This window comes from Leopardus geoffroyi, chromosome A2 (assembly GCF_018350155.1).
Source record: "Leopardus geoffroyi isolate Oge1 chromosome A2, O.geoffroyi_Oge1_pat1.0, whole genome shotgun sequence".
Lineage (NCBI taxonomy): Eukaryota > Metazoa > Chordata > Mammalia > Carnivora > Felidae > Leopardus > Leopardus geoffroyi.
This window is the reverse complement of record NC_059331.1, coordinates 45,034,284-45,060,586: the sequence shown is the minus strand read 5'-3', so window position 1 is coordinate 45,060,586 and position 26,303 is coordinate 45,034,284. Positions and strand designations below refer to the sequence as shown.

General features: G+C 37.5%; 1 protein-coding gene across 8 annotated transcripts in view; it reads right to left on the bottom strand.

Annotated features, from left to right (window-relative positions):
* Positions 1 to 26,303, bottom strand: part of CNTN4 (contactin 4) — a 901,803-nt gene that overhangs the window by 169,371 nt on the left and 706,129 nt on the right. For all 8 annotated transcript variants that reach the window (XM_045493589.1, XM_045493588.1, XM_045493585.1 and 5 more), the window contains one exon: positions 12,083 to 12,280. In XM_045493589.1, the coding sequence (XP_045349545.1) occupies positions 12,083 to 12,280 (198 nt within the window). The remainder of the gene's footprint in view (positions 1 to 12,082; positions 12,281 to 26,303) is intronic.

Sequence of the window (26,303 nt, the reverse complement as noted above, 5' to 3'; positions counted from 1 at the left end):
TATGAAAAAAAAAATTGTGTGATTGGGTGGCTAGGTTGGTTGAGTGTCTAACTCTTGGCTCAGGTCATGATCTCATGGTTCGCAGGTTTGAGCCCCACATCAGCCTCTGTGCTGACAGTGTGGAACCTTCTTGGGATTCTCATTCTCTCTCTCTCTCTCTCTCTCTCTCTCTCTCTTCTCTCTCTCTGCCCCTCCCATGCCCATGGTCTCTTTCTCTCTCTCTGTTAATGTTAATATTATTATTTAATAACATTTAAAAAATCACAGTAAAAAAAAGAAAAAAAATTGTGATGAGTAGAAATTTGTGGAAGGGAGGAAAAATGTAGGAATATGGGCCTTCTCCTATGACACATAATAGCCATTAAGTCAATCATGCACTTCCTTCCAGCCATGAAAGTCATTTCTAAAGTATCATCATCATGGCTTCTTGTATGAGTTCACTCACTTAGACCGTGTTTTTCTCTAAAATGAACTCTAGGCTGTTTAGGTGGTCATGTGGATGATTTCTGGGTTGATACACACTGATCTTTATTTACAGCTATAGAAATTCAAGTAACAGAGTTAGTAATAAGACAGATTGATCTGTGTTTATAGCAGTTGTTACAGGACATAAAGATATGGATCAGAGATGGGATGGCATAGTGTTCATGATGTTTAAAGAATTTTCATTATATATAAAGATTGTTCTAGTATTAAAGTCATAAAAAATGAAGGAAACAATTTTCTCCAACTATATTATGAACACTTGGGGTGGGGGAGACACCTGCGAACTGTTCTATGTAATTGAGTTACATCTGAAACAAGCCATATTTTTATTTGACTATTTCATTTTAACTATTTTGGCCTTTATTTTGTACATTAAATTTAAAAAGCTGTTGCCATTTTAATTTTTTTATGTAACAAAAGGCTTCTTATAACTAGAGTACATTTTTCAAGTCATTCCTTTGACCACCTGTACACTTTTGAACTTAATTGGTCTACAGCTGCTCTGGTGATTCACAGAATGATTAGGCAGAAAGAGAAAGGCCACTGATGGAATTGCTCCAGACCATTTTTCCATCTTCAAACTATTTAAAAGGTGGGAATATATGAAGGCCTAGCTATGTCCACACACTAAGGTAAGTGAAAATAAAGAGTGCATATAATAGAATCAAGATCAACCAGAATATATAATCTCAGCCATATTCCCTTTCTCTTGCATGATTTCATTCATTCATGATACAATTTCCCTACAGAGACAACTTTTGCTTTCAATTTTGGAGACACTTAGACACATATTTATAAACATAAAATTAAAAAGGAAATCTTAATTCATTAAAATGCATCATCAGTGTTTTCCATTCTGTGAAGAGAGCCACCATAACAATAGCAAAAATTACAACACTTAAAATTCTACACATCAGAAACATCAGGAGTCAAGAGCTTAGCTTTATTTATATTCTGATGGATTAATGCAGTAAATATTCATGTAATACCAACCATAAAACAGGTAATGTACCTAGCAATAGGGGCACAATGTGGGTAAAGTACACCTGGTTGTTACCTTCATGACACCTGTAGGCTCCTCTTTTTCAGCACATTTCATGGTAACAAGGCATATGTAGACAATGATTGTTTACTGAATAACTGCAAGAGTTGACTTTCTGAGGAAGACATGGCTAGAAATTCCTAAGGTCTTTTTCTAAACCAGTGGATCTCAAACTTTAAATCACCTTGAAGGCTTAAGTTTCTGATTTAGAATGTGGACATGGAGACCAAGAATGTGCATTGGTAACAATTTCACAGGTGATGTTGAAGCTTCTGGTCACAGAGTACACTTTAAGAATGTCTGCAGGAACCACGAAGTGTTAGGTCAAAGCAAAAAATATAACATAATAATGCTAGACCGCTCTTATGAGCTAGTCATTGTGAGAGTATTATTAATGGAATCCTACCAGTGACAATGCCCATCAAGAGTCTGGACTTGTAGGTGACCTTGTGGCAATGACTGTTCCCCTTTTAAAACCTGGAAAATCATTAAGGTGATGCTGATGTCTGTAAGAACATAGAATTTAACAAAATAACTGGCAAATTACAGACTATGAAAGAGAAATCAGCCACACACCATGCTTATTTAACTACAATTTGCAGAGCGCTGTGTTGGCAGAAAGAAGCCACTTTTCAGAGTTGCGTGCCATAACATTTTGCCAACACCTGCCTTAGCTGGAATCTGTGCTTGCTAAATTAAACCATAGAAGGGACTTTTACCAACTTCCACAAAGTGGTATTTTCTAGTAAAAAAATTGCAAACATCATCTTACGAAAAGTTCCCACATTGACTTTCTTGTGGACTGTCATATGATGCATATACAGATCATTAATCTATACATATTTTGAAATATCTCATGAGTCATACTAATCCTTCTGTCTGAGTTTAATGCTCTTTTAAAAAAGACTTGTTTTGTTCTTGGTTGAAGGAAACATTGTGAGGTCTAGGGAACCACCCAAGGAAAATCTTTTACCACCTTCCACCCTCCAATAGCTGAATTTCCACTGAGTTTGAGACAATGATGACACAAACAACAACCTCCCCAATGCTGGAGAAGAGGGATAAAGAGACTGAAGGCTGTACATCACCTCTTAAACTTGGTGTTTTAGGGTGTATTCAGAAATCTGTGGGATGTGAAAATAAACATTTTGACCTCAAACCTGAATTCTTTGCTTCCTTCTCAATAATTAAAGTGCAGAGATAACTTGAGTTACTCCAGAAGGCAATCTCCTATAAAGGTAGACTGAATGCATCTGGGTTTGACTCAAAGAGTCCTGGTTTACCTGAAATCCTGAAATAATTTGCTAACAGTTTCCAGTTTGGACAAGTAATTACAAGGTCATCTTCTTTTAAGTGAAAGAAAGCCAGCTTTCATCTTCCATTGAGTAAGTACTTTTATGTTAAGCCTACTAAAACGTTCTTCATGTGGTCTTCAATAAAATTCTCTCTCTCTCCCTCTAATTGTGCATGTTAGTCCTAGTTCAAGTCTTTGTAGCCGCAAAAAAACCAGTCTTTTGATGGACAGTCTTCAGATATTTAAAGATATTATCATGTTGTCAGGGATTGGCAAAGTTTTACTGTAAAGTGACAGAGAACAAGGATTTTATTTAGGTTTTATGAACCATGCAGTCTCTGTTACAACTTAACTCTGCCACTGTAGCTGAAAAGCATCCACAGACAATATGTAAACAAAAAGGACATGGCTATGGTCCAATAAAATCTTATTTACAAAAAGATGGTATGCTATACGACCCATGAGCCCTAAGCTGGCTGACCCTTGGCTTAGAGGAAATGAGAAAAATAGCAAAGTTTGAGAGAGTTGATAGAATTGACAAACTATTAGAACTAACAAGAGATGTCAGCAAGCTTGCCAAATGTAGACTCACACACAAAAAAATAGCATTTCTGTACATCAGCAATAACTAACTAGAGAATGTGATTCAAAATAAGAAACCATTTGCAATAGCAACAAAAATTATAAAGTATCTACGAATTAACTAAGAACAGCCAACATTTCTATGGACAAAACGGTAAACTTTATTTACAAAAACAGGCCATGGGCAGAAGTGGCCTGCAGGAGGGAGTCTGCTGACTCCTGGTTTACACAAATTCTGTCCTCACTGCCAGGAATTCTTTACCTTCCTCAACTCTTGATGGAAGCTTGGACTGATTCCTAACAACCAGGTCAGATTTCCTCACCTCCAAGGCACAATTAATACACAATCTCACTTCACCCTCCACTGCAGGCTCTTATTACAAAAGAAACTTAAATGAACCTGCTTTACTTCTCCACTCTCCCCTAATGTGGCCCCACTCCTGCCTCAGAATGCAGTAAGGCTCCTCAGCTAGACTATAATCTAGCACAGAAAGACTTCTGCATTCCTAGTGACAAGCATACAACAGGTGCTCCATGAATATTTGTTGGTTAAATGCATAATGAAATGAATGCTCCAAGTCATCTTTATTTTAGGCTAGGCACCTCTGCTTCCCTTATTCATTTCCAATCCTACTGTCTGTAAATGTGTTTTCCGGAACTCAATTCAGTGACTCCAATAAGAACGAAACTTCAGAGCCTTCACTCATTTGGAATTCTCTAAGACTGTAGGGTTTCAGGGGCTGAGTGCGCATCTTTTTATTTTATAGTGTGCCACACACAACGGGTACTTAACAGATGCTTTCTAACTGACTAGTTAAATGACCATCTAAGACCTTTGGCCCACATGGACCTGAAATGGAACAACTGTGCTAGGGGTCTAAAGCTGACTGCCAAGTTTCTAAGCTTGTCAAGCCTTCAAAATATCCAGAGCCATTAAGACACTATTAAATCAGATTAGCAATGGCAGTTTAGCAAAATATCTCACATCCTTTAGTCATTTAGATATTCTCCTCATAAAACATGTTTTACGCCCACAGATCCTCAACTGTGATGTTGTTAGAGAATTAAAAACAAGACATGATTGCTATGACAAAGCCACACAAAAGTTGCAATTAGAAGTGAGAGTAAAATAAAACAAAGTGTTTTGGTATAAACTCTAGATCTTAAGTAACAAAGAAATATGTCTGAGTGAAGAACATATTTCTACCCACTGCCAAGCAGAGGTGTCATCCTTGCTAGTATATACACTAGGTCATCAATAAAATGTTGTAGATCAAGTTTACAATTAAAAAAAAAAGATCTTAATGACTGGGTTTCTGATCTGATCCCACAAGGTTAAGTGGCCTACCAATAAAGGTGCTTTGTTTATGAAGACACACACTGGTTGTTAATGCTCACTTGAGGTTCTAATCCAGTTTGGGGCAATATTACAAAAGTCTACTATCAACAGATGGCATATCATAACGGAGGATACATTACACTGCATCAATATTACATAATATTCCAGAATGTTCTAGTTTTATGTGTTCCAGTTTTTAGTCTTTGGTCTTAAATTTGGAACTTTGTGGGGAATGCAGTCTTCTGAGCCACCATTAGTCATAGAGGTGAAGGCTCACAAATGACCATTTCGGTCAGAAAGAGTGAATGCACCTAGTTTTGTGCTAGGATTGGTTTTTAGCATTGGGAGAAATCCAACCAATGAACAGCAATCTGTCTGTTGATTAGCATCTGATATTATCTGCCTTGTGCGAATACTCAGACTGGAGTACGGTAATGTACAAAAGTTGTGACTGGAATCCTAGAGGATAACTAGATGAAACCTTAGATATGGTTTATTAGAAATTAATCATTTTAATAGCTGAGAAAACTGAGGACTAAAGAAATGGCACGATTGTGTCATGTGAGTTAGTGGTAGATCTGGGACTGCAGCCCAGATTCCCATGGCTTCTTTTCTTCTTGACTTTTAGTCCTGTCCCCCTTTCACAGCAACCCAGGTGAGGTGAGGCCACGGCAAAAGAGATAAAGGTGGTTGGCACCACCCAGGGACATTCTCAACCCTATGTCCAGAACATCTATTTCTGTCCCTCCTGCTCTGAAACTGCAGGAAACTGAAGTTGTTAGCTGGTCTCTTGTCCACTAGGTTAAAGGTGATTTCAGGTGAGAATGTTAAATACTTCAGTGCTGACCATGCTCAGCATTTTCTTTCTTTCTTTCTTTCTTTCTTTCTTTCTTTCTTTCTTTCTTTCTTTCTTTTTTTGTTGTTCTTTTGTGAGAGAGAGAGAGAGAGAGAGCATGAACCAGGGAGAGGGACAGAGAGAGAGTAAGAGAGAGAATCCCAAGCTGGCTCTATGTTCATCACAGAGCTCACCACAGGGCTCAATACCACCACTGTGAGATCATGACCTGAGCTGAAATCAAGAGTTGGATGCTTAACTGGTTGAGCCACCCAGGCACCCCAGAATTTTCATGGCTACATAAAATTAGGCTGGGAAAAATGAGTGAGAACTTAGAAAAATATCACCAGTTACTCTGGTTATACAAATTTTAAATAATTTAACTTTACATGGAAGTATAATATTCAGAAAAGTGAAGTTTACATTTTAACTTCCAAAGGCAATATATATCTTGTGTATAAAACATATGTGTATTTACACAACATAGCCTACATACATGTTTGTAAATGTATATACATACAGAAATGGAAGAGAAAGAGAAAAGGAGAAAAGAGAGAGATTTTGAAACTCTAAGATAAGATAAACCCTTTATTCCCTGTTCCTTAGTGTTTCCTCTATTTAGAGTTATCATTAGAGATAATATTCGAAAACATTTAATATCCACCATACAAAGCACAGATCCATCCCACAGACGCTGGCTATGAACTGCTCAAAATCTGTCTTGGTTCTAATAAGGAAAACAAAGGACTGCCAAACCAATCCCCAGCCAGCCTAGGGAAAAAGAGAGAGAAAAGGCAAAGGTCATATAATAACTCCTGCTCAATTATATATAAATGTAATGTACATAAACATCGTCATGGACATGACCTCATTTTCCCAAGACTGTACTAATATCTGCCAATTTTTCTCCTCTTCAGCCATTTTAGAAGGAGTTGGGGGTAGTGATTAAAGACAGAAGAAATAGCCATTATAACTATCACCTAAATCTATGATTTCTCTGGTAGTTAATGTTGTCTGGGTAATCTATTACCTTTGTTTATAGAAATTTAGGGATAATCCTTTGATATCTGTTTAGGAAGCTCATAATAGAGCAGGCTCATCATCATTAATAAGCAGCAGTTGGCTAATATTGATCCATAGATGACTTTAGTACCTGTCTTAAAAAAAATTATGATATAGTTTTCTCAATTAAATCTTGCTTTTCTTCATGGTACCTAAGTAACAGGTGCACTTTCCCACACAAGTTACATTATCTTTCCAAAGCAGATTTCAAAATATCTAGGTAAATAAACTCTGATATAAAACTCTCTCACATTTGTCTAATAACTCTCAACTGTATACTTCCTGGAAGTAAGTACTATACAGCAACATGTCATTATTTAGGGGAACTATCAATATTAAAAATATTTAAGTCATAACAAAAAAGGTACAAGGTAAATCTGTTAATCTAGAGCCCCAAACAGCTTTCCTGAACCTCAGTTAAACGGCACAGCAACAGAGCACTGGGCATTTCTCCCCGGTGCTTCCTTACCTTACTCTCCTGGTTTTCAATGCTCTTCTTTGTCAAAGAATAAAGATACAAAACTGGGTGATCTCTAAGTGCCTTGCAGAGTCAATAATCTATACATAACCCTTTTACCAAATGGTTTTCTAAAAATTCAAAATATCTCTAATGATTGTAGAAAAATTAGAAAATACAACAAATAGAAAAAAAATAAGAATCAAACATTTTGCCACTGAAAGTTAAACACTTCAAAGTTTAACACTGTTAGCATTTTGAAGAGCAGTATTTCCAACCTTCTCTGTCCTAATTCACATATACTTTACAAAACAAGGATCATACTATCTGTACACTATGTAATCTGTTTTTAAAAATATAATTTGTTGAGGGGTGCCTGGGTGGCTCTGCTGGTGAAGTGTCTGACTTTGGCTCAGGTTGTGATCTAACAGTTCGAGTCCCCCCCATTGGGCTCTCTGCTGTCAGCACACAGCCTGCTTCGGATCCTCTGTGTCCCTCTCTCTCTCTCTGCCTCTCCCCTGCTCATGCACACACGTACTCTCTCTCTCTCTCTCAAAAGTAAACATTAAAAAATATTAAGTATATAGATATAATTTGTTGAGTATATCTATGTAAGTTACTGATGCTGCCTTTCTATTTTGTCATTGATCAAAGCACTTTATTTGTAATTTAACCCAGAAAATAAGCCTCTGAGCTAGGTACTATCATCCTCACTTGACTGATGAGAAAATGGAGCACAGGGAGATGAAACTGACATCCACAGTCACATAGCTAATAAGTGGCGCAGCTGTATTCCATCCTGGGAGCCCAGTTCCAGAGTCCTCAGGTCTGACCTCTAAACCATCCTGTTCTACATTTCAGTAACAATCTGAGACACAGGAAGGGGTGAGCCAGGTGAACAGTGTGGGGGTGTGAAGGGAACATAAAGTACTGAAGTCTTGCCGACTTGTGGTGAGCTGGGGACAAGGGGTAAAAAGGGTCAGTGGGATAAACATGGGACACATCACACTTGACGCCTTTCAGGACTTGAGTCAACGTTCACTGTTCACTCTTTATGACTCACTGTCACCTTTTGGGCTGGAAACAATGAATCATAGTCCAGAAATGCTTAGCTGGAACTCCAAGGAAATAACCTGAATATTGAGGACATCTAGTTCTTTAAACTACATCTGCACTTAGCAGAGAAAATGACTAGCCATGGTAATTAGTTCACTTCAGGCAATAAACTCTGTTGCCTTGCTTATTTGCATTTCGGAGGCAGAAGGAGGATGTGCAATTTTGAGAGAGCTTCAATTAACAAAATGATTGTACAAATTCTATACAGCCTTGTACTTATCAGTCTAATATACAGTCCCTAAATACAAGATCATACAGAATGATAATTTTATTGATTTTATTCCTGTAGAATAGACTTTAATAAGAATGTCATCTTTATTTTGCAATCTCTTCTTGATTTATATTTCCCCTTTTCTCTTACCTCCAGAAAGAGCTAATTAAATAACCTATTTTGTGCTCAGTAATATAGTTCAAGTATCCATTTTATATACTCCAGCCCAAATGGGATAGACATATTATGAATTTTCACCATGCAACTCCCATGGAAATTAAGAATGAATGGGCATTAATTGCTGAAGAATGAGATCCTTATTCTGCTAGTTTTGTGATAAAATATTCTATCAAAAACATTTGGCATCTCTATGAAGATATATTACACAAGTCAAGATATATCTAAAAACAAAGCAAAAGGTAAAGTTGTTGCCAACTTGAGGTGTCCATGATTCTGGAGTTCTTATGTTCCTGAATTTGTGTTCCTCCTAGCAACTCTGTGCAACATGTCTCCTGGGCTAGGTCTTAGTGAATCATCAGTATTTCATTACATTTGTTACTTGAGACACCTGAATGGATAATAACACCACTGAACAGACATTCTGGTGTAAGTGCATTTTAAACAGAGGTCAGAGGGATTTTTTTTTTAAATAATTCTATACAAAAGGCCTTTGGAGCACATCTTTTGACAAAGTTTCTTCATCCTTAGGTCTGGGGAGAGAGCATCGATAGCTTTTTAAATGGATAAAATTTTTAGTTTTATTTAATCTAATTCAGCTTATTCCAACATATTAATTTAACGTGTGTCATCTGGCAAGCACTGTGCTGGTCCCCAGAACAAAGCTGGATGAAACCTACAATCTGTGCTTGATCACAATGTCGGTGAGGAGGAGAAGGCGAGCTGATAAGCACATGTGAATATATCAGACGGGTGTTATGACAGAGAGATGGCAGAAGCAGCAGAAAGCAAATACTTCTTTCTGTTGCCAAGAGAAAAGTCAAGCTTTTGGCTTTACAAATAATGACTAAAATAATACTTTGGATTTCCCCCTTCCAACCCTGTTCAGTAAAACCTCAGTAAATGGCATTCCCATCAACCCAGTTGTTACACCAGAAACCTATGTGTCACCCCTGATTTTCTCTTCCAACACCTCCCACATTCAGTGCATAGGCAAATTCGGGCAGCTTTACCCGCAAACCAGATTCTCAATCCATCCACTTCTCTGTTCCTCCTGCTACTCCCTAGTTCAAGCTGCCACCATTTCCCAACTGAATTGCTGCAGAGTCTTTCAGTTGGACATGCAGTGACCACTCTCACTTGTTTAGTCAATCTCTACACAGTAGCTAAGGAAACTTTTACAAAACATACATCACTATCTTGCGTAAAATCTTCTAATGGCTTCTCATTGCACTTGAGATAAAATCCAGGCTTTTTTCCATGGTCTACATGATCTGGCTACTGATTCTTTTCCAATATCAACTCGAAGCAACCTTCACCCTGCTCATTATGCTCTGTCCATGCTCACATTCTCTTTTCTTCCTGAACATGCCCAGTGTTTTTTTCAGGCCTCAGGGCCTTTGCATGTGATGTCAACTCAGTCTGCACTGCTCCTCCCTCTGATCACCACAGGGGCTGACTTCTTAGAATTCAAGTCTCAACTCATATGTCATCTCCTCAGAAAGGTTTTCAGTGACAATTCTGCCTAAAGTAGACATTCCACTCCATAGGACCTGTATTTTATCATACTGTTGTATTTAGTACTAAAGTAATTGGGGTTTTGTTTTTGTTTATGTTTGTTTTTTACCTGTATCTTCCCAGAACATGTGGGTAAAATGAGATAGAGGCCCTATTGTTCTTGTTCACTGCACTAATAGTGGCTGTCACATAGTAAGTGCTAAATAAATACATGTTAAATGCATGAGTAAATAAAGGAATGATTCAAATCTACATCATTTGCTAAAAAATTCCATAGTACAGTTTATGCTGTAAGGATGCTCAGACCCTATTTGCAAGTTGGTTTGTCTACAAATATCCTGTTCTAAGAAATTCATATTCACAGCTGCACCTGGGTACAAAGTCCCTTCAGTACAGAAGGGAAGAAGAACATATTTGGAGAGAAATCTGAGTTCTAGGCTTGAATCCGCAAGTTTGTGTTGTACAAATTCAGGTAAGAGGTGGTAGAGTGTAATGAAATGAAACCTAGTGATTGAGGCATTAATGTATTAGCTCTGGAATCAACAGGACGTGGGAGCTAAGTGTGAACTGTAGAGCCATTAGTTTTTAGCTAGGTATGTGGCTTCGGGGTTTGTTATTTAACATGTCTGAGCCCCAGTTCATTCATCTATAAAAGATAAAAGAGGATATTCCTCATATAGTTGCTTGAGGTTTCACTGAAATAATTCTGGTAAAATTCTGAGCATCCAGCAAATAGTTAAGTACCTAGTAAAAGCTTGTTATTAACATTCTTGTCTGACAGTTTCCTTGCCTGTACAATGGGTCTAGTAATTCCTGTTCATAATGGAAGGCTCAAGTGTGTACTTGATGGGCATGGAATTTAAAAAGAATAGAAACATAAACATTTAACCATGGCTGCTTAAATCTCTATACTGGCCATTATTGAAAGACTTAATTGTGCTTTGTTTTCTTTTACTCCACAAATATCTATTAAGAATCTCCTATGTTCCAGGTATTGTACAGGTATTGGAGACATACTAGTGATCAAGGCACTACATGTGCTTCTAAAATAGCAAGTTTATAGTTAGGGAGACAGGGAAACACACTGGTAATTGTGACACAAAATGAAGAGTTCTTGGGGTTATAGTAATGGGCTTTATTGGACATGATAGAGAAGATACCTGATGCAGCATAGTGGGGAGGGAGTCAGACAGACGTAACTTCCGGGAGAAAGTGATATACTTGAAGAAAATGAAAGGGCCAGTATCATTTAGTCAAATGACAGGCTGGGACTCAGAGGAGGAGAAGCATCTCAAGAAGAGGGGACAGAATTCATAAAAAGACTCCTGGTGGGGAAAAGGCATAGTGGAACTAGATTTTTGGCATACAGTTCAGTAAGATTGCCTTTGAAAAGCACACGGTGAATTACCATACACTGTTATGTCATTCATCCAGATAATTAAGGGGAAAATCACATGTTTTCTTGAAACATTTTCACAAAAGTATTGGAAATTAAAATTTATTTCTCAAATAAGCCTTGGTATTCCTGCATTTCATTGTGGTGTGAACTATGTCATTAGTATCATAAATCCAGAAGTTATTTGGATAATTTAAAACTTCTTTCTGGACACTTAATACTAAATTACATAGAATTGATTAACGAGCTAGGTGTTCAACCTTCTACTTCATTCTGCCTGTGTATACATTTTAAGTGAAAAAGAAACACTTTGTTATTTATACTCACCTAAATCCACATTCCATTGCTGTTGAGATTAGCAATTAAATTTCTAATTAGTTTTCAAAACAGATTCATGGGCTTACTTCTTACACAAGTGGAGCAAATATAGGTAACCAAATGTAAAAAGCATTAAACTTTTCTTAAATTTCATTTAGACAGCGTTTGTGTGCCAATAATATAACAGTTTTCCATATGCAACACGTGATCTCAAAACACGGGAAAAACAAAATCCCTTAGGAAACTCACCATCATTTCTCAATATTAGTGGTGTGGGTGGTCCCAGGACCTTGTGATTTGTCACTGTATTCGTAACCACACAGGTATAGTTCCCAACATCTGACTTTTCTACTTTGGCAATATACAGATTCCCAGTCTCTTGAGAAACAAAGCGGCGGTTATCCTGATAGGAAGGGTATTCATTGAAGATCCAGGCATAACTGAGCTCTGAAAGCAAAGGAATCATCATTGCAAAAATGTTTTCAAGCATTAGAATGCTACTGTATTCATGAAAAAAATGGGCAAGTTAGAAATTCACATGTTGCCCACTGATTTTTTTTCAGCCTGCTAAATATAAACAGGAAGTGATCACAATCCCTTAAATATTTTACCAGTACTCTTACTGTCAGTCAATAAGATTTTATCTCTAGAGAACTAAAAAGAACACACTGATAGTTGATTAAAACAAGTCCAACCTCTTTAAGCCAAGGGAATAAGCATTTATAGTTTGCTAAGCATGTGCCAAGCACCGCGCAATACTTACTGAGTTCATGCGCAAATTATAGACCCAGACAGTCTATAATTTTGATACAGTAAGGCTGGAAGCCACCCTGAAAAGCATTTGGATCACTTCTTTCATTTTATATATAATAATTGTTATGGTGCAGCATAGTACTTTGTGTTTTTCAACACATTTTACAATTTTCCATCAACTGAGAAACTTTGGCACTGGAGAACAAAGTAACTAAATCCAAACTCTTGGCCCTATGAAGGTACAGAATAATTTCTGGGTCTCAGTTTAGTCTTCTCCCAAAACTTCTTACTATCAACACACATTCTTACTCTTTTCTTGCATAGTTGAACTATTTTTCCATTATTTGAGTGAGATGGTTGTTTAATATTGCAGCAAATAATTGCTAAACACATGCTGACTGGCCGGAGGGCTGGTCCCAAATGTAAATGTGTACCTAAAAATATTGCCTGAAAAATTTATTATATTTATAAGGGACTGCGTATGAAACAGCAGTCCAAGAGCAACGTTTTTTTTTTTTTTTGCCAATACTTATTCATCCCAGAATGCCAGTGGGATTTGTGTAATGGGCAGCCAGACGTGAAAACATCTGTTACAAAGTTCTAATTTTTCTTAGGTAAATGTTTTGCGAATGAATATGTGATCCCATGCTTTCAATTTCTGAGAAGAACCCTCACTGACAGTGAGCTGGCATGAATTGCTGCAGTGAACCACTGTGCTCCAAGGAAATCAAATGTCTTCAGCTCGAGGCATTCCATGGTTCCTCCCTTTAAAGTGTGATCTCCAGATGTGTCCAAAGCTGGAGAAGTGATATACGAGGCACTGGCAATGATTAATGTGCCCCCACTTTATCTTTAAAAACTACATTGGTAGGGGAGGGGGAAAACTAGATGCAAAAGAAGATTCTGGTTTCAGAACCAGCTGGCTGAATTCTTACATATCTTTCTTTAATAGAATTCTAGGCAGAAGTTTAAAGGTATGCAGTGTCCTTGGAAAATGGGAGAAAGGCTTCAGCTTTGTAAAGAGAACACTAATTGCTATAAAGGCATTTTTGTTGTTTAATACTTAGATGAGTCCCAAGTGTGACTGACCTCAATAACCAAATGTGCAACAGGAAACATATTCTGCCTTAATAATCCACTGTTTACATACAAAGGAGGGGTCATGCAGATTGCTTTCCCTTTATCACTGGATTATAACATTTCCTCCTGTATTATTTTAGAGAGATATAATTATGTTTATATGAGAATAGTTAATCATTTTATTTACGCATGTGCCTGTAATTATAAGTAACCCCATGCTGATGTCAAGAGGATACTCAGTATAAATAAGCAAGTGCTTCCCAGCAAGCTAGTCACTTCCTGAAGAAACTAAAATCTGGGGGAGGAAAGCCCCTATAAGAGATCATGGGGAAGTTCAATTGGTATGGCTGTTTACCCATGAAAAACAGGAGATTTTAACAAACAGCAGAGCAAACAGCACAGCACTATGTACTGATCACTCAATTTGTGTGTGAGTTTTGGGCAAACCAAGAGACCTCTGAGCATATCAATGTTCTCATATGAACAATGAGGAGAACACTGTCTATGCCCTAATTAGCTACATGAGACATTTAAGTATAAATTAGCATCTCCAAAATCACAAGGTAGAAGTTAGAAAGTAATTTACCAGCACAACATTAATCAACCCACACCTCCAAGGAAAGCTGTAATCAAATATACAAAACTGTATTTTCTTTTTCTAAAGACATTTCTCAAGATTGTTGCTAGTGGCCAGTGATAGCAACCTCGCTGAATTCTGTGGGACAAGGCAATTAGAAAGTTGTATGGACCATGGATATCAGAAAAAAAAAAAAAAAAAAAAAGAAAGAAAAGGAAAGAAAGAAAGAAAAAAGAACATCTAATTTGTCATTTTTCTAATTGGAGTTAAAAAAAAAAGACCAAAATTTAAACCTGTATTACATAAGGAATGACACTTAAACATTCTCACTTTCAACTTTTAACCTATCAAGTAGGGATAATAACAAATGTGATGCAGGTATGTAGTCAGGATTCTTTTATGTGAAAGCACTATGAATCATAAGCACATCTAAATCATTAAAAGTTAGCCATTTTAAAAGTAAAAACAAAAAAGTACCCAATTAACATGCTGTTTGGCTACTTAAAAATATGCTAATTATTCTGGTTTCACTGCTTTTGTGACATAAGTGACTTAGTGCTTTAGGAGAAGATACAAACAACCTTAAGCATATACTGCAGCATTTCCTGAACTGTGGTCCTTGGAATGTTAATTTCTTGTTTACAGAAGTTCTCTTCCTCCCACCTTTCCTAAATTTACATGGGTTACATGATCAAATGGCTTTGAGAAGACCTAGATTAAATAAATTTTAATAGATTTTCAAATTTATCCTTTCAAGACTTGCAAGAGATTTTTAATATGCCAAGATTCCTCAAATTCCTTAGAGCATAAGTTTAAGCATACCAACTTACTGTATAAAATGATAATAAAATCTCTTCTACTGATCATAAAATCTCCTCGTCCCCTCTATATATATACCATTTTTCTAAAACATCTATTAATAGATCACAAAACCTAGGTTGGGAAACCCTGAACAAATAGTAATGACTTCAATTCAACAAACGTTAAGTATAACATGAAGATAATTAACTCTATCACTTCAGTGTTGGGAGGATCACTAAATGAGTTTAAACAACAGAAAATAACAAAATGTTGATTTAAAATTATAATAAGCTTCCCAAAATATAATAACAATATAACACTATGGCCATTTTCCATGGTGTAGAAAAAGGAACATACCGCAGTTGCCAAAAATGGTCTTAAATGGATGGTGTTAAAGATCATAACTAACATCAGTTGAACATGTGACCTTTGTAAATACTGTTGAGTCCTAAAATACAAATGTCATTCAAAAAATCTTGGTTGGGGGCGCCTGGGTGGCGCAGTCGGTTAAGCGTCTGACTTCAGCCAGGTCACGATCTCGCGGTCCGTGAGTTCGAGCCCCGCGTCAGGCTCTGGGCTGATGGCTCAGAGCCTGGAGCCTGTTTCCGATTCGGTGTCTCCCTCTCTCTCTGCCCCTCCCCTGTTTATGCTCTGTCTCTCTCTGTCCCAAAAATAAATAAACGTTGAAAAAAAAAAATTAAAAAAAAAATCTTGGTTGGTGCACTGGTGAGATCATGCTGAGCCTCCTGAAAGGGGGACATCTCTAAGATATTAATTCTTTTTTTTATAGCAAATATCACTTCTTGTAAACAGTATATTTTTATTTTCCAGGACAAGGGGGAAAGAGCATAAGAACTAAATACAATGATAATGCAGGCATCAGTGCAGGTAAAATGTGCAGTAAAGCTAAAAATTACCCAGTGGATCACCTGTTCTATTTCTTTGTTTTAAAGACATGAAAAATCTTAAGCCTTGAAAGGGTAAGGTCACAGAGTCAAAAGTGGCAAAGGAGACTACAGATGGTTCTCAGAGTTTATGGGAGGCTAGGCTAAGTGAATGCATTGCTACTTACAATGGGTTTATTGGGATGTAACCCCATCCTAAGTCGAAGAAGACCTGTATCTAAGAGTCCTTTTAGCCATACTCCCATTCCAGTGCTCCCTCCAGGAAGCAAACAAGAGCTCTCCAAATTTGAAAGGAAGGAGCCACTACTGTATCACTCAAGGAGACACTCTAGTGCTCCTCTAAAAAGCAAAGTCTATTTTTATCAGAGCAAAACATTAATCCATTGGGTTAAATGGCATGCTATCAACATGCTAAAAAACAGAGCCAAGTAAATAAAACAAAATAAATTCTAATGTGCTGCAATGAGGAAAAATGTATCCCACTCAGTTTGATTTCCTTAGGGACTTCTATGCAGTATTTATACTTATTCAAACTTGACAGATTTCTTTTGATAAGTTTTCACACACTAATTGCTCTGGAAATGACAGACAGTTCCTGTCCCATTGGCAATTTGTAACAACTCAGTAAACAGATACTTGGAATACAATGTTTAATAGATTGTGAAGCTTCTGATGCTCAATTGAAAAATGCTGAGACTAGTTATAATGTGATATCCATTAGGGAAGAAGGACCTAGTGATGGTTTTTTGGCTTGTAGCCTCCAAATCTATAGGAAATGAATGACAAAACTTCACTCTCTTACTTGGTTCATTTTTCCATATTTTTGGGCCAACAGCAAAGAATGTTGGGTTATTAGTTTTCAAGTAAGACATCAATCAAGCAATTTTCAAATTTAAGTATTCATTGAGCAAATTCACCCTGTGATCAGAGTCCTTTGGATGGATGCTCTTAACGTGTTCCTGATGCTAATTTCTTTCCAGACTTACGTTATGCTTCATGACATTCTGAGTCCTGTCCCAGGGGTAGCACAAATGTCAGTTTTCAAAGATGCCTTTCTTAATCCTCAAAGTTTTAAATGTGAAAGAAAACTTAGCATGACCCCTTGAATTTCACAGAGCAGGAAACTTAAATCTAGAGAAGCTACATGCGTGGATCACAACCACACATTTGGTAAGTGGGTAGTCACAGTATTCACAAGAGTTGATTATGTTAGGAACCCATATGGTCCTCTCTGAATTTATTTTAGAGCTAGAAAAGATCAGTTTTCCTTATCTGTAAATTTACTTATCTGTAAATGAGGGAGTACAACTAGATGCTCTCTAAGTATCTTTCAGCATTAAAATTCCACAACTCTATATGTGTAACATCAAACCCTAAATCTTAATTTGACAAATGACAAAAGTGGGATCCAAAGATACCCTGTAGCTTGATAAGAATCACACAGGTAGTTATTGATAAAATCAGAACATTTGAACTTTTTATTTAAATTTAAAAAAAATAAGTAATCTCTACATCCAATGTGGGTCTTGAACTCACAACCCTAGTTCAAGAGTTGCACGCTCTACCGACTGAGCCAGCCAGGCACCCACAGAACTAGAACTTTTATGAACACACACACACACACACACACACACAGTACAGTATACTACATTTATTTAAATTAAGCTGTGTTGTATTGTGTAGAAAAAAGATAGTAGAATTAACACTCAGGATATCTGGATTCTAGTCCTTATGTTGTAACCACTTTCACTTTAATAAATTATTTAAACAGTATGAGAGTCTCCTTATTTTTAGATAGTTTTATCAATACTTAATTCTACTTTTTGTACAGGGTTGTAAAGTTGAATTTAAACTGAGATATTCTAAGCAGGTAGATGTGAAAAATGTATCTTAAGTGATTCTATAGATACAATGGGTTATATGAATATATTCACTGGTTTACTTCTTGGCCAAATATTTAGCAAACACCAACTCGCAAAATCATTGAGCTCAGCTAAGCAATGGAACTGAAGACAGGGATTGGAACCCATTAGTAGTTTTCCTGGGCAAGAAGGGAGAGAGCATAACCCAGTTCCAAGATCCATGGATTTGTTGTCAAAATATATGGATTGAGTCTTGGCCTCAGGGCTTATCAGCTAGAAAGTAATTTCCACTTCTTAGTTGTCTCATCTGAAAAATAGAAATAATAAAAAGAACAGTTTCCCTGCCTAAACTAAGAGCGAAATTGAACATTAAACATGCTGATGTCAGCTTTTAAGAATGAATGTGTTTTTGTGTGTTTTTTGGTTTTGTTTTGCTTTTTTGTTTTTTTGTTTTTGTTTTTTTTTTTTTTTTGCTTATAAATGGATTGATAAGTATTTTGTCTTTCTATGAACTTAGGAAAAGAGAGATGTTATAAATTGGGAATAATCTAAGTAATTCCAGAAAAAATAAGAATTGTACCAGAAAAGTCAAGCACTAAACAGCACTAGTGATTTTACATCATAAATAGGTGGTGGGAAAGCCTAAGAGAAGAGTGTGTTGTCATATGAAAGATTTGTGAGATCTCCCAAGAGGGAGTGGCTGACAGACTTCTGGCTTCTCAGAGAAGATGCCTCTGGATAAAACCTCTAATTATACTAACACACCAAAAGATCAATATAAAGTCATATTTGACTGTCATACAGTCAACAGCATTTCGTGAAACAGAAGGAGAAGAGAGGTGTCTAAGAGAAGCTGAAATCTGAAGGGCCACAATAGGACAGATATTATACCTCTATTAATTACGACATAGACTAATGGGCTTTGAATGATTACAATGCTGGCCGTGGCACTATACTATGTAGGTTGCTGAAATCATGCCTGTGGCTGAAAGGACCCCTAACATGGAGGCTTTGTGACTCAGAGAACTTGGTTTAGACAAGTCTCCAGCATCAAGCAGGACCTCCCAGAATTCAGAAATTGTTTTTCAATAGTAACTGGTGCTGAATAGAGCAGGGGTGACATGCATCTGTCACCTGGACCAGTAGCTGCTAACTCCTCCACCCATGGCTGACACAGTAACTGACTATGCCACACACAAATTCACAATCATTCTCCATACAGTGCTTTAGGCAGTTGCTTCCATTCAATTGGTGCTGGTACCTAAGGTCAAAATTCTTCACCATCTTTGTAAAAGTGATTTAGGAGAAATGAAATGGTGACCGTGTGAGGCAAGGGTTAGAAAAGGCCTAGTGCCAAATCTCATGCAAACTGGGGGCAGGCACTTCTAAAAATAAGCCTCCTGACTTTTCGCTCAATGATTATTTGGTACATGTGCTTTGGTCACTCAGATGTGAGAGTAGAGGTACGGGAAATAAGATGGAAAAAGGGACATCTTCGAGTCAAGTATATAGCCTGTAAATGTTGCTCTTGTGTATAGTTTACAACCTCCTCCCTTTTATGGGTTACTTCTTGTTTTCTTGCCTCTATCTTACTGGGTGAATTAGACACTTTTCTGGAGTGTAGACTTTCTTTAAAATTTTGTAGGCAAAAGTTAAAGAATTTAACTTGAGGGCAATTTAACACATTGTCTTGAGCATAAGCCAAATATAAGCATTTGATGGAATAGATATAAAACCCATACAAATCATAAATGTATAAGGCAAGGCTTCAACAAAACCATGTGCTTGTGGTTCACTGCTTCAGGATATGTTCCCAGATTCCCAGGGGTACATGCTGACTCTCTTTTGCTCTCAGAAAAATATCAGTAAAAAAAGTTTGGGAAATATCGTCTAGGTCTGGTGTCAGCAAATTTTCATACACTAAGGAAAGAATCCATATATTTTTTTCAACAGAACAGCATTCTTTTCAAAGTTAGCACATTCAGACTCTTGAGTAGAGCCTGCAAAGTGACGGCACACAGAATGGATTTAGCTTGCATAAGCATGCATGTCTTTTACGGTTTCACAGGCTTTAAAAAGAGTAAAAATCACATGAACATCTAGATATTGGGATTTTCTTGAAACTCAAACACAGCTCTCAGTTATCAGTCCTCAAGAGAAATCAGGGAAGTGCAACACAGCATCCACTCCACTAATGGTTCTCTAACTTGAGTGAGCTCAGAATCACCAGAAGGGCCTTGTTACCATACAGAATGCAGAGTTCCACACCCGGTTTCTGATTCAGAAGGTCAGGGATGGAGACTAAGAATGTGCATTTGAAACAAGTTCCCAGGTGCTGCTGCTGGTGGTCTGGAGATCACACCGGGAGAAAGAGTGCATTAAAAGAGAGAAACACGCTAGTCTCTCATTCCATGAGGGAAACAACTGGCAGAGCTGAGTAGCGGCTGCCCATTTAGGAGAGGGCTGGGGGTCTCCATTGTGCCACAGCCTTTACCAATCCCTGCCTCTTACACAGGCCCATATTGCTCAGTTGGCATTTGAGTGTGTGACCTGGTTTGAAATACAGAGAGGAAACGCAAAGAAATGGAATTGACACTTAGTTGCATGCTCTTGCTAGCATGAAAATGGTACTGTAGAGTAAGCACAAGCTAATTGGAGTATTTTGATGGAAGGAAGGTAGGGATGACACCAAAACCACACAGAACAAACATTAGAGCTTTGTACGATTGTGATGAGCGGTGGTCCAGCCCTCTTTACGTAGTCAAACCTACTGTAAGGCTATCTCTCTGCGATAGTTTCAACGGACTATGAGAGGCAGAAAAAAAAATACTGTTCATTGGGATTAAAGGGTGCTTCTTTCAGTTACTTGTTAAAAATTTGGCATTTAAAGAAATAAAAGGTACTATCATATTTTCTAAAGAACTCAAATACAATATCCAAAGCTCATCTGGTAAGTTTTAATTCCTTAAAGCATAGATACCTTTGACAGCCAAAGTAAAATATAAAATACTTGAGACAATGTGAAAACTGCATGCTGGTTAAAAAGATACCTATCAAAGTTCAATGCCCCATTCTAGAGAGAAAGCCACTTTTCTTCAGGTGAGAATTGGGCTGAAAAAAAATGAGATATACCTCTTTCAGCTTAAAACTTATGTCCCTTTCCTACAAGGCCTTCTGCCAGATCTCGGATTGTCTCTAGAAATGTTGGGGGCTGTATTGCTGGGGAAGGTATATCCAGTCAGTATCCAAATCCTGTGGATTAGAATTCCACAGGATTTCTTGCTTCTATGCCCATCTCACCATTACCTGTCATTGGCCTAAGAACATCCTGCCATTTTGCCAACTTTCCAGGCCATCCCACACACCACTGCCAGATTAATTTGTCTAAAGAGCAGTTTTGGATCCCATTCCTCCTTCCCACACAAGTCCTCTGTGATCTCCACTGCAACCTGGATCAAGTAAAATATATCAACATAGTTGTCAAGTCCTTCCAAAGCAGGACTTCAAATTATCTAGTCTTAGTTTCCTACTCCTCTCTCCATGTAAGTCCATATTCTGGGGGAGTACTCTTCAAACTAGGCTCTGCAAAAGAACAGAGAGGTTGATTACTCTGATTACTTTGTCATATAATACATATCTATTTTCTCTGAAATCACCTTTAAATACAAAGATAAGGCACTAGGGGAAGGCTATGCCTACCTGTCTCGGCTGTAAGCTGAGACCTCTGTTTTTTAGCTTTTTTGTGATTTGCTCTTACCAACAAAACTATATTTTAAGAAATGTTTGTCCTGCTAAGTAGAGTTGCTTAAGGTAAAGTGGAAAAACAGTCACTGATCCCCTGATGTGCTCTATGTTTTTCAATCTCCCTGCCTAGGCTTGGTCACTCTCTCTCAGGATGCCCTTCTGCCTTCTGCTTATCTCAACGGCTACCTTATGCAAAGAGCCATCTTCCCTCCTGGAAAAATATATGTGGTCTCTGCTCATCAACCAAATCAACATGTGTTTCTCTTTTGCTTCGCGGCAACTACACATTATTTCACATATTAAAATTTTGTTTTTCCTATATTAGAATTATTCAATTACTTGTCTCTTCTCCAGCTACCAGATTCAAGAATTACTTGTGGACAAGAATACATATGGCAGGGGAACATATGCTTCACTTTCGTCCCTCCCATTCTGTAATCAACTAGTGAATATTAGTTGAATTGAATTGGAATTCCAAATGTCCCAAGTTTCCTAGAGCACCAATTCATTACCAAACTCTAGGCCAAAAGCATTAGTAAGAAACAAGTTACCTATAAAGAAGAGTATACAATACTTCCATTAGACCACTGATTGCAAAGCAGAATCACTGAAATCAGAGAAGGACAGAAAATCTATAATATCAGAATGTACATTTTTCAAATCAGAATGGCTAAGCCCTTTCTCTAAAAAAAACTTTCCTTGTATCTCTGACTCTCTGACATGCAGTTTTACTGAGTTTACAAAATGGCAGTAAGAAAAGGTGACTAATTCATAGTCTTCCAAATACTTAAGGGAAAAAAAGACTCAATAAAGCAGAGAGGTAGGCATGCAGAGATGGTTAGCCCATACAACACAACAGGCTAAATGACATGTGCCAATAAAACTCAGGTAACCAGATGACACCTGGGTGGCCTGGCCAGAACCACAGTTACTTAAAGGGGGCACTAATCCCTGGACTAAGATATTACCACATAGAAGGAAGGAAACTTGGATTTGGTGAGCCGGGTTTTCAAATCTATTTTTAAGTAAGGCTACGTCTTTTTCTTTAATTTCTATTTTTTTTTTTTACATTTATTTATTTTCGAGAGACAGAGAGAGACAGCGTGAGCAGGGGAGGGGCAGAGAGAAGAGAGAGGGAGACACAGAATCAGAAGCAGGCTCCAGGCTCCGACCTGTTAGCACAGAACCCAACGCGGGGCTCAAACCCACGACCTGTGAAATCATGACCCGAGCTGAAGTTGGACGCTCAACTGACTGAGCCACCCAGGCGCCCCATAAGTAAGGCTACGTCTTATAAGTACATGAGCAGAATCACAACTGGTTTAATTCTTTACACTTCAAAACACTTGAGTATCCATAATCTCATTTGTTGCCTCTACTAATAAGTAGAGGAAATAAGCAGAATAAAGATTGGTTCCATTGGAGGGACAGGGAAAGTGAGACATAGGAAAACAAGTGATCTATTCTAAGACCAACAAGAAAACCAGTGGATTTAGATTTAGGATTAAAGCTGACACCTAGGCAAAGATTTCTTTTCCTATGCTGGAAGCCATTGCAATGGCACCTTTCAGCTTAACTGAGCCAGTAACAAGGTGGGCACAGAGGTTATCATGACTGATGTTGCCAGGCCTTTTGCTGAAATAACTACAGTGGGGGTTATTTCAGGGTTCACCACCATCTTGTTTGCTTTTGAATGCCACAGTATCTAATCCTGTATGGCACTCAAGAGATGCTCAGAATATCAGGGAACTAGCTAGCTGACCAGTTAAATCTTGAAATATCAGGATATACAGGTCACTTGTATATCAACATTTAAAGATATTTTCTAAGAAAAGGCTGCACACATCATCATTATTAGAATATGTGCTGTTTGTCACAACATAATCAAAATCTGTCTTATTACCTGAAGCTTAGCAATTTCAGGGGAGAAAGGAAAAAATATTCAATGTGGGAACTGAAAGGCATTCTTAGGAATGATTAACAATTTTGAGTAAATGGTAGAAAATGTCAGTTAAACTATAATTATTTACATTTTTAAAAGGATTCAAGCAGTTATATGAGTAACAGAACAAGTTTTCAAGCAATGTCACCAACTCCCACACAAGTCACTGATATACAGCCTTTCCATCAGATTATTAAACAATTCTACACCCTCCTCCTCCTCAATTAAAGATGTGGTCTGAAATTCAAACAACTGACATTTAAATTTTGATTCTAAATTAACCATTAATCAAATTTGCCAAGCAAATACTAGTCTTCATTGTAATCAGAGATGCTTTTTGCCCTCTCTTGTCTGCATTTTGCCAATGCTGAAGTAAGACCAATAACAGATGCATTTGGCCTGGTGGTCTATTAAAAATAGATCTGTCCTTCCCAAAGAGAAGAATTTACTTTTACTTGTACCTTTATAAACATAAAAGATATTCAATGACCATAATAGTCAAATTCTGCCTTGAGATGTGGTGGACAGAACCAGATAAATGATTAACCATCCTTGAGTTTTTCTTTACTATTTGGTTTGCCATAAAAGGTAAGTTACTCTTCTTGGCAATACTTCTTCCTTTGGTTCTCATGATAACCAATCATCATTCCTCAAAGGCTGGCCATAGGAATGGGCATGAGTCTTGAGGTAGACCAATCGTATTACCTCATCCCCTAAGGCACAGCAATTGGTTCAGGAAGACTCATATGACAAAAGCCAGCCAATCAGAATTTTCTAAAATGCAATCCCTGCAAAAGGGGGCCTTTTTTCTCCTTCAGGTTTTGAGATATAGGGGCTGTGAGCAAAGTGCCTCATGCCCATGTTTAATGTGCTAGAGACAAGTTGATTTGAGTGGATGAAGCTAAGACTGAGAGCTGATACGCAAAGCAAGTGAGTGCAGGTGGTATCTGAGTTACTTGAGAAAATCAATTTTGAGGAAACATTTTTGCCTTTCACGTAAGCTGCTTTAAAAAAAAATCAGTAAATTTGTTCATTAAAAAAAAATCCCTAGTGGACACTGAGTTTCTGTCCTCTAGATTAAATGTCTTAACCAATAAAAACCCTTGTCATTTCTTTTCCTACTTAGAGGCTTAGCTTACCTCCCCTCTCCCATTTAGTAATGTCCTTTTCTTACCATCATCCATACGTCCCCTCAGAATGTCCTTTGAAAAATCATTGTATACTAATATCCCACCACCCACTACCATTTAAAATTGTTCTTTAAATCAGGGCACTTGGGTGGCTCAGTTGGTTGAGCATCTGATTCTTGGTTTTGGCTCAGGTCATGATCCTACAGTTTGTGGATGTGAGCCCACATTGGGCTCTGTGCTGATGGTGCAAAGCCTGCTTGGGACTCTTTCTCTTTCTCTCTCTCCCTCTTCCCCTCCCCTGCTTGTGCTCTCTCTCTCTCTCTCTCTCTCTCTCTCTCTCTCTCTCTCTAAAAATAAATTAACTTAAAAATTAAAAGAAAATTGTTCTTTAAATTACCAGCTCTTAGAAATAGTGGATTCTTGGGGTGCCTGGGTGGCTCAGTTGCTTAAGCCTCTGACTCCTGATTTCAGCTCAGGTCATGGTCTCATGATCTGTGAGATGGAGCCCTGTGTAGGCATCTGCTCTGACAGTGCAGAGCCTGCTTGGGGTTCTATCTCTTTCTCTCTCTCTGCCCCTTCCTTGCACGCTGTGTGTGTCAAAATAAAATAAATAATAGATTAAAAAAGAAAGAAATAGTGGATTCTTACCAATGACTCTTGTATCACTTTTATGGCAATGCAGCAAAGACAGTGGTGGGGGGGACAGCTTCAAGAAAAACTTTCAGAGGAAAATAACATCTGATCATCACAGTTCTCTATCTGATGTCTAAGTCTGTGTGTGTGTGTGTTTAAATTAAATACCCTCACCTAAGGTATTTTAAGAGTATTTTCTATAACCAGTCAAATATGTACTCTAGTATTTGGAGTTAGACATATTTCTCTGGTCCTGAAACTTTGCCCCTTCTGTAAGGCCCAGAAAGTGACTTAGCTTATCTAAGACTCAATTTCCTCATCTGAAAAGTGAGGATAATAATACACTTTATAGGTGGCTGAAAAGATCAAAGGCAATGTTGTAATAAGCAAAGTGCTTAATTACAATTAGCACAGTGTATAGCAAATACAAGTACTCAAAAATGTTAATGTTTATTGGTATTACTGCTAAAGCAAAGATTGTGAAAACAATTGTCTGATCATCTACATATTCGTTCAACTTCATGGTAAAGATCCATTCTAAATCATCCACTTATGTTAACAGACCAGATCAGGGTTTATGATTAATAAAGCTACAATGACATCTTATCTTAGTGTCGTACTCATTTTTTGAAATTATTTTCATTTTATAGTATTCATTTGATTTATTTCTAGGATGTAATATCTATTTTCCAGGAAAGGAAAAGTGAGGAACACAGAGAATATTTAAAACTTGGCATTAAGCAAAACTAACCCAGAAAATTAAATCTTCTGACCATTTGTGTAGCACTAGTATATTCATGCTAATAAGCTGAAGTAGCAAAATAGTAACTTAAAACTAATTTGTTCTCTCACTTTCTAGAAGTTGAGGGGGGGGGCAATGATAAACATATGGTAGATAATAAACAAATGCTGTAATTGGGAAACTTAGCAGTAAAGTTATATTTAGAACTCATGTATTACAGATTGATAGCAGAAAAGTATCCCAGAGAAAATCTGTCTACTATTCTCCTTTCAGGAGCAGGGAGAAGTACCTCGGGAGGCAT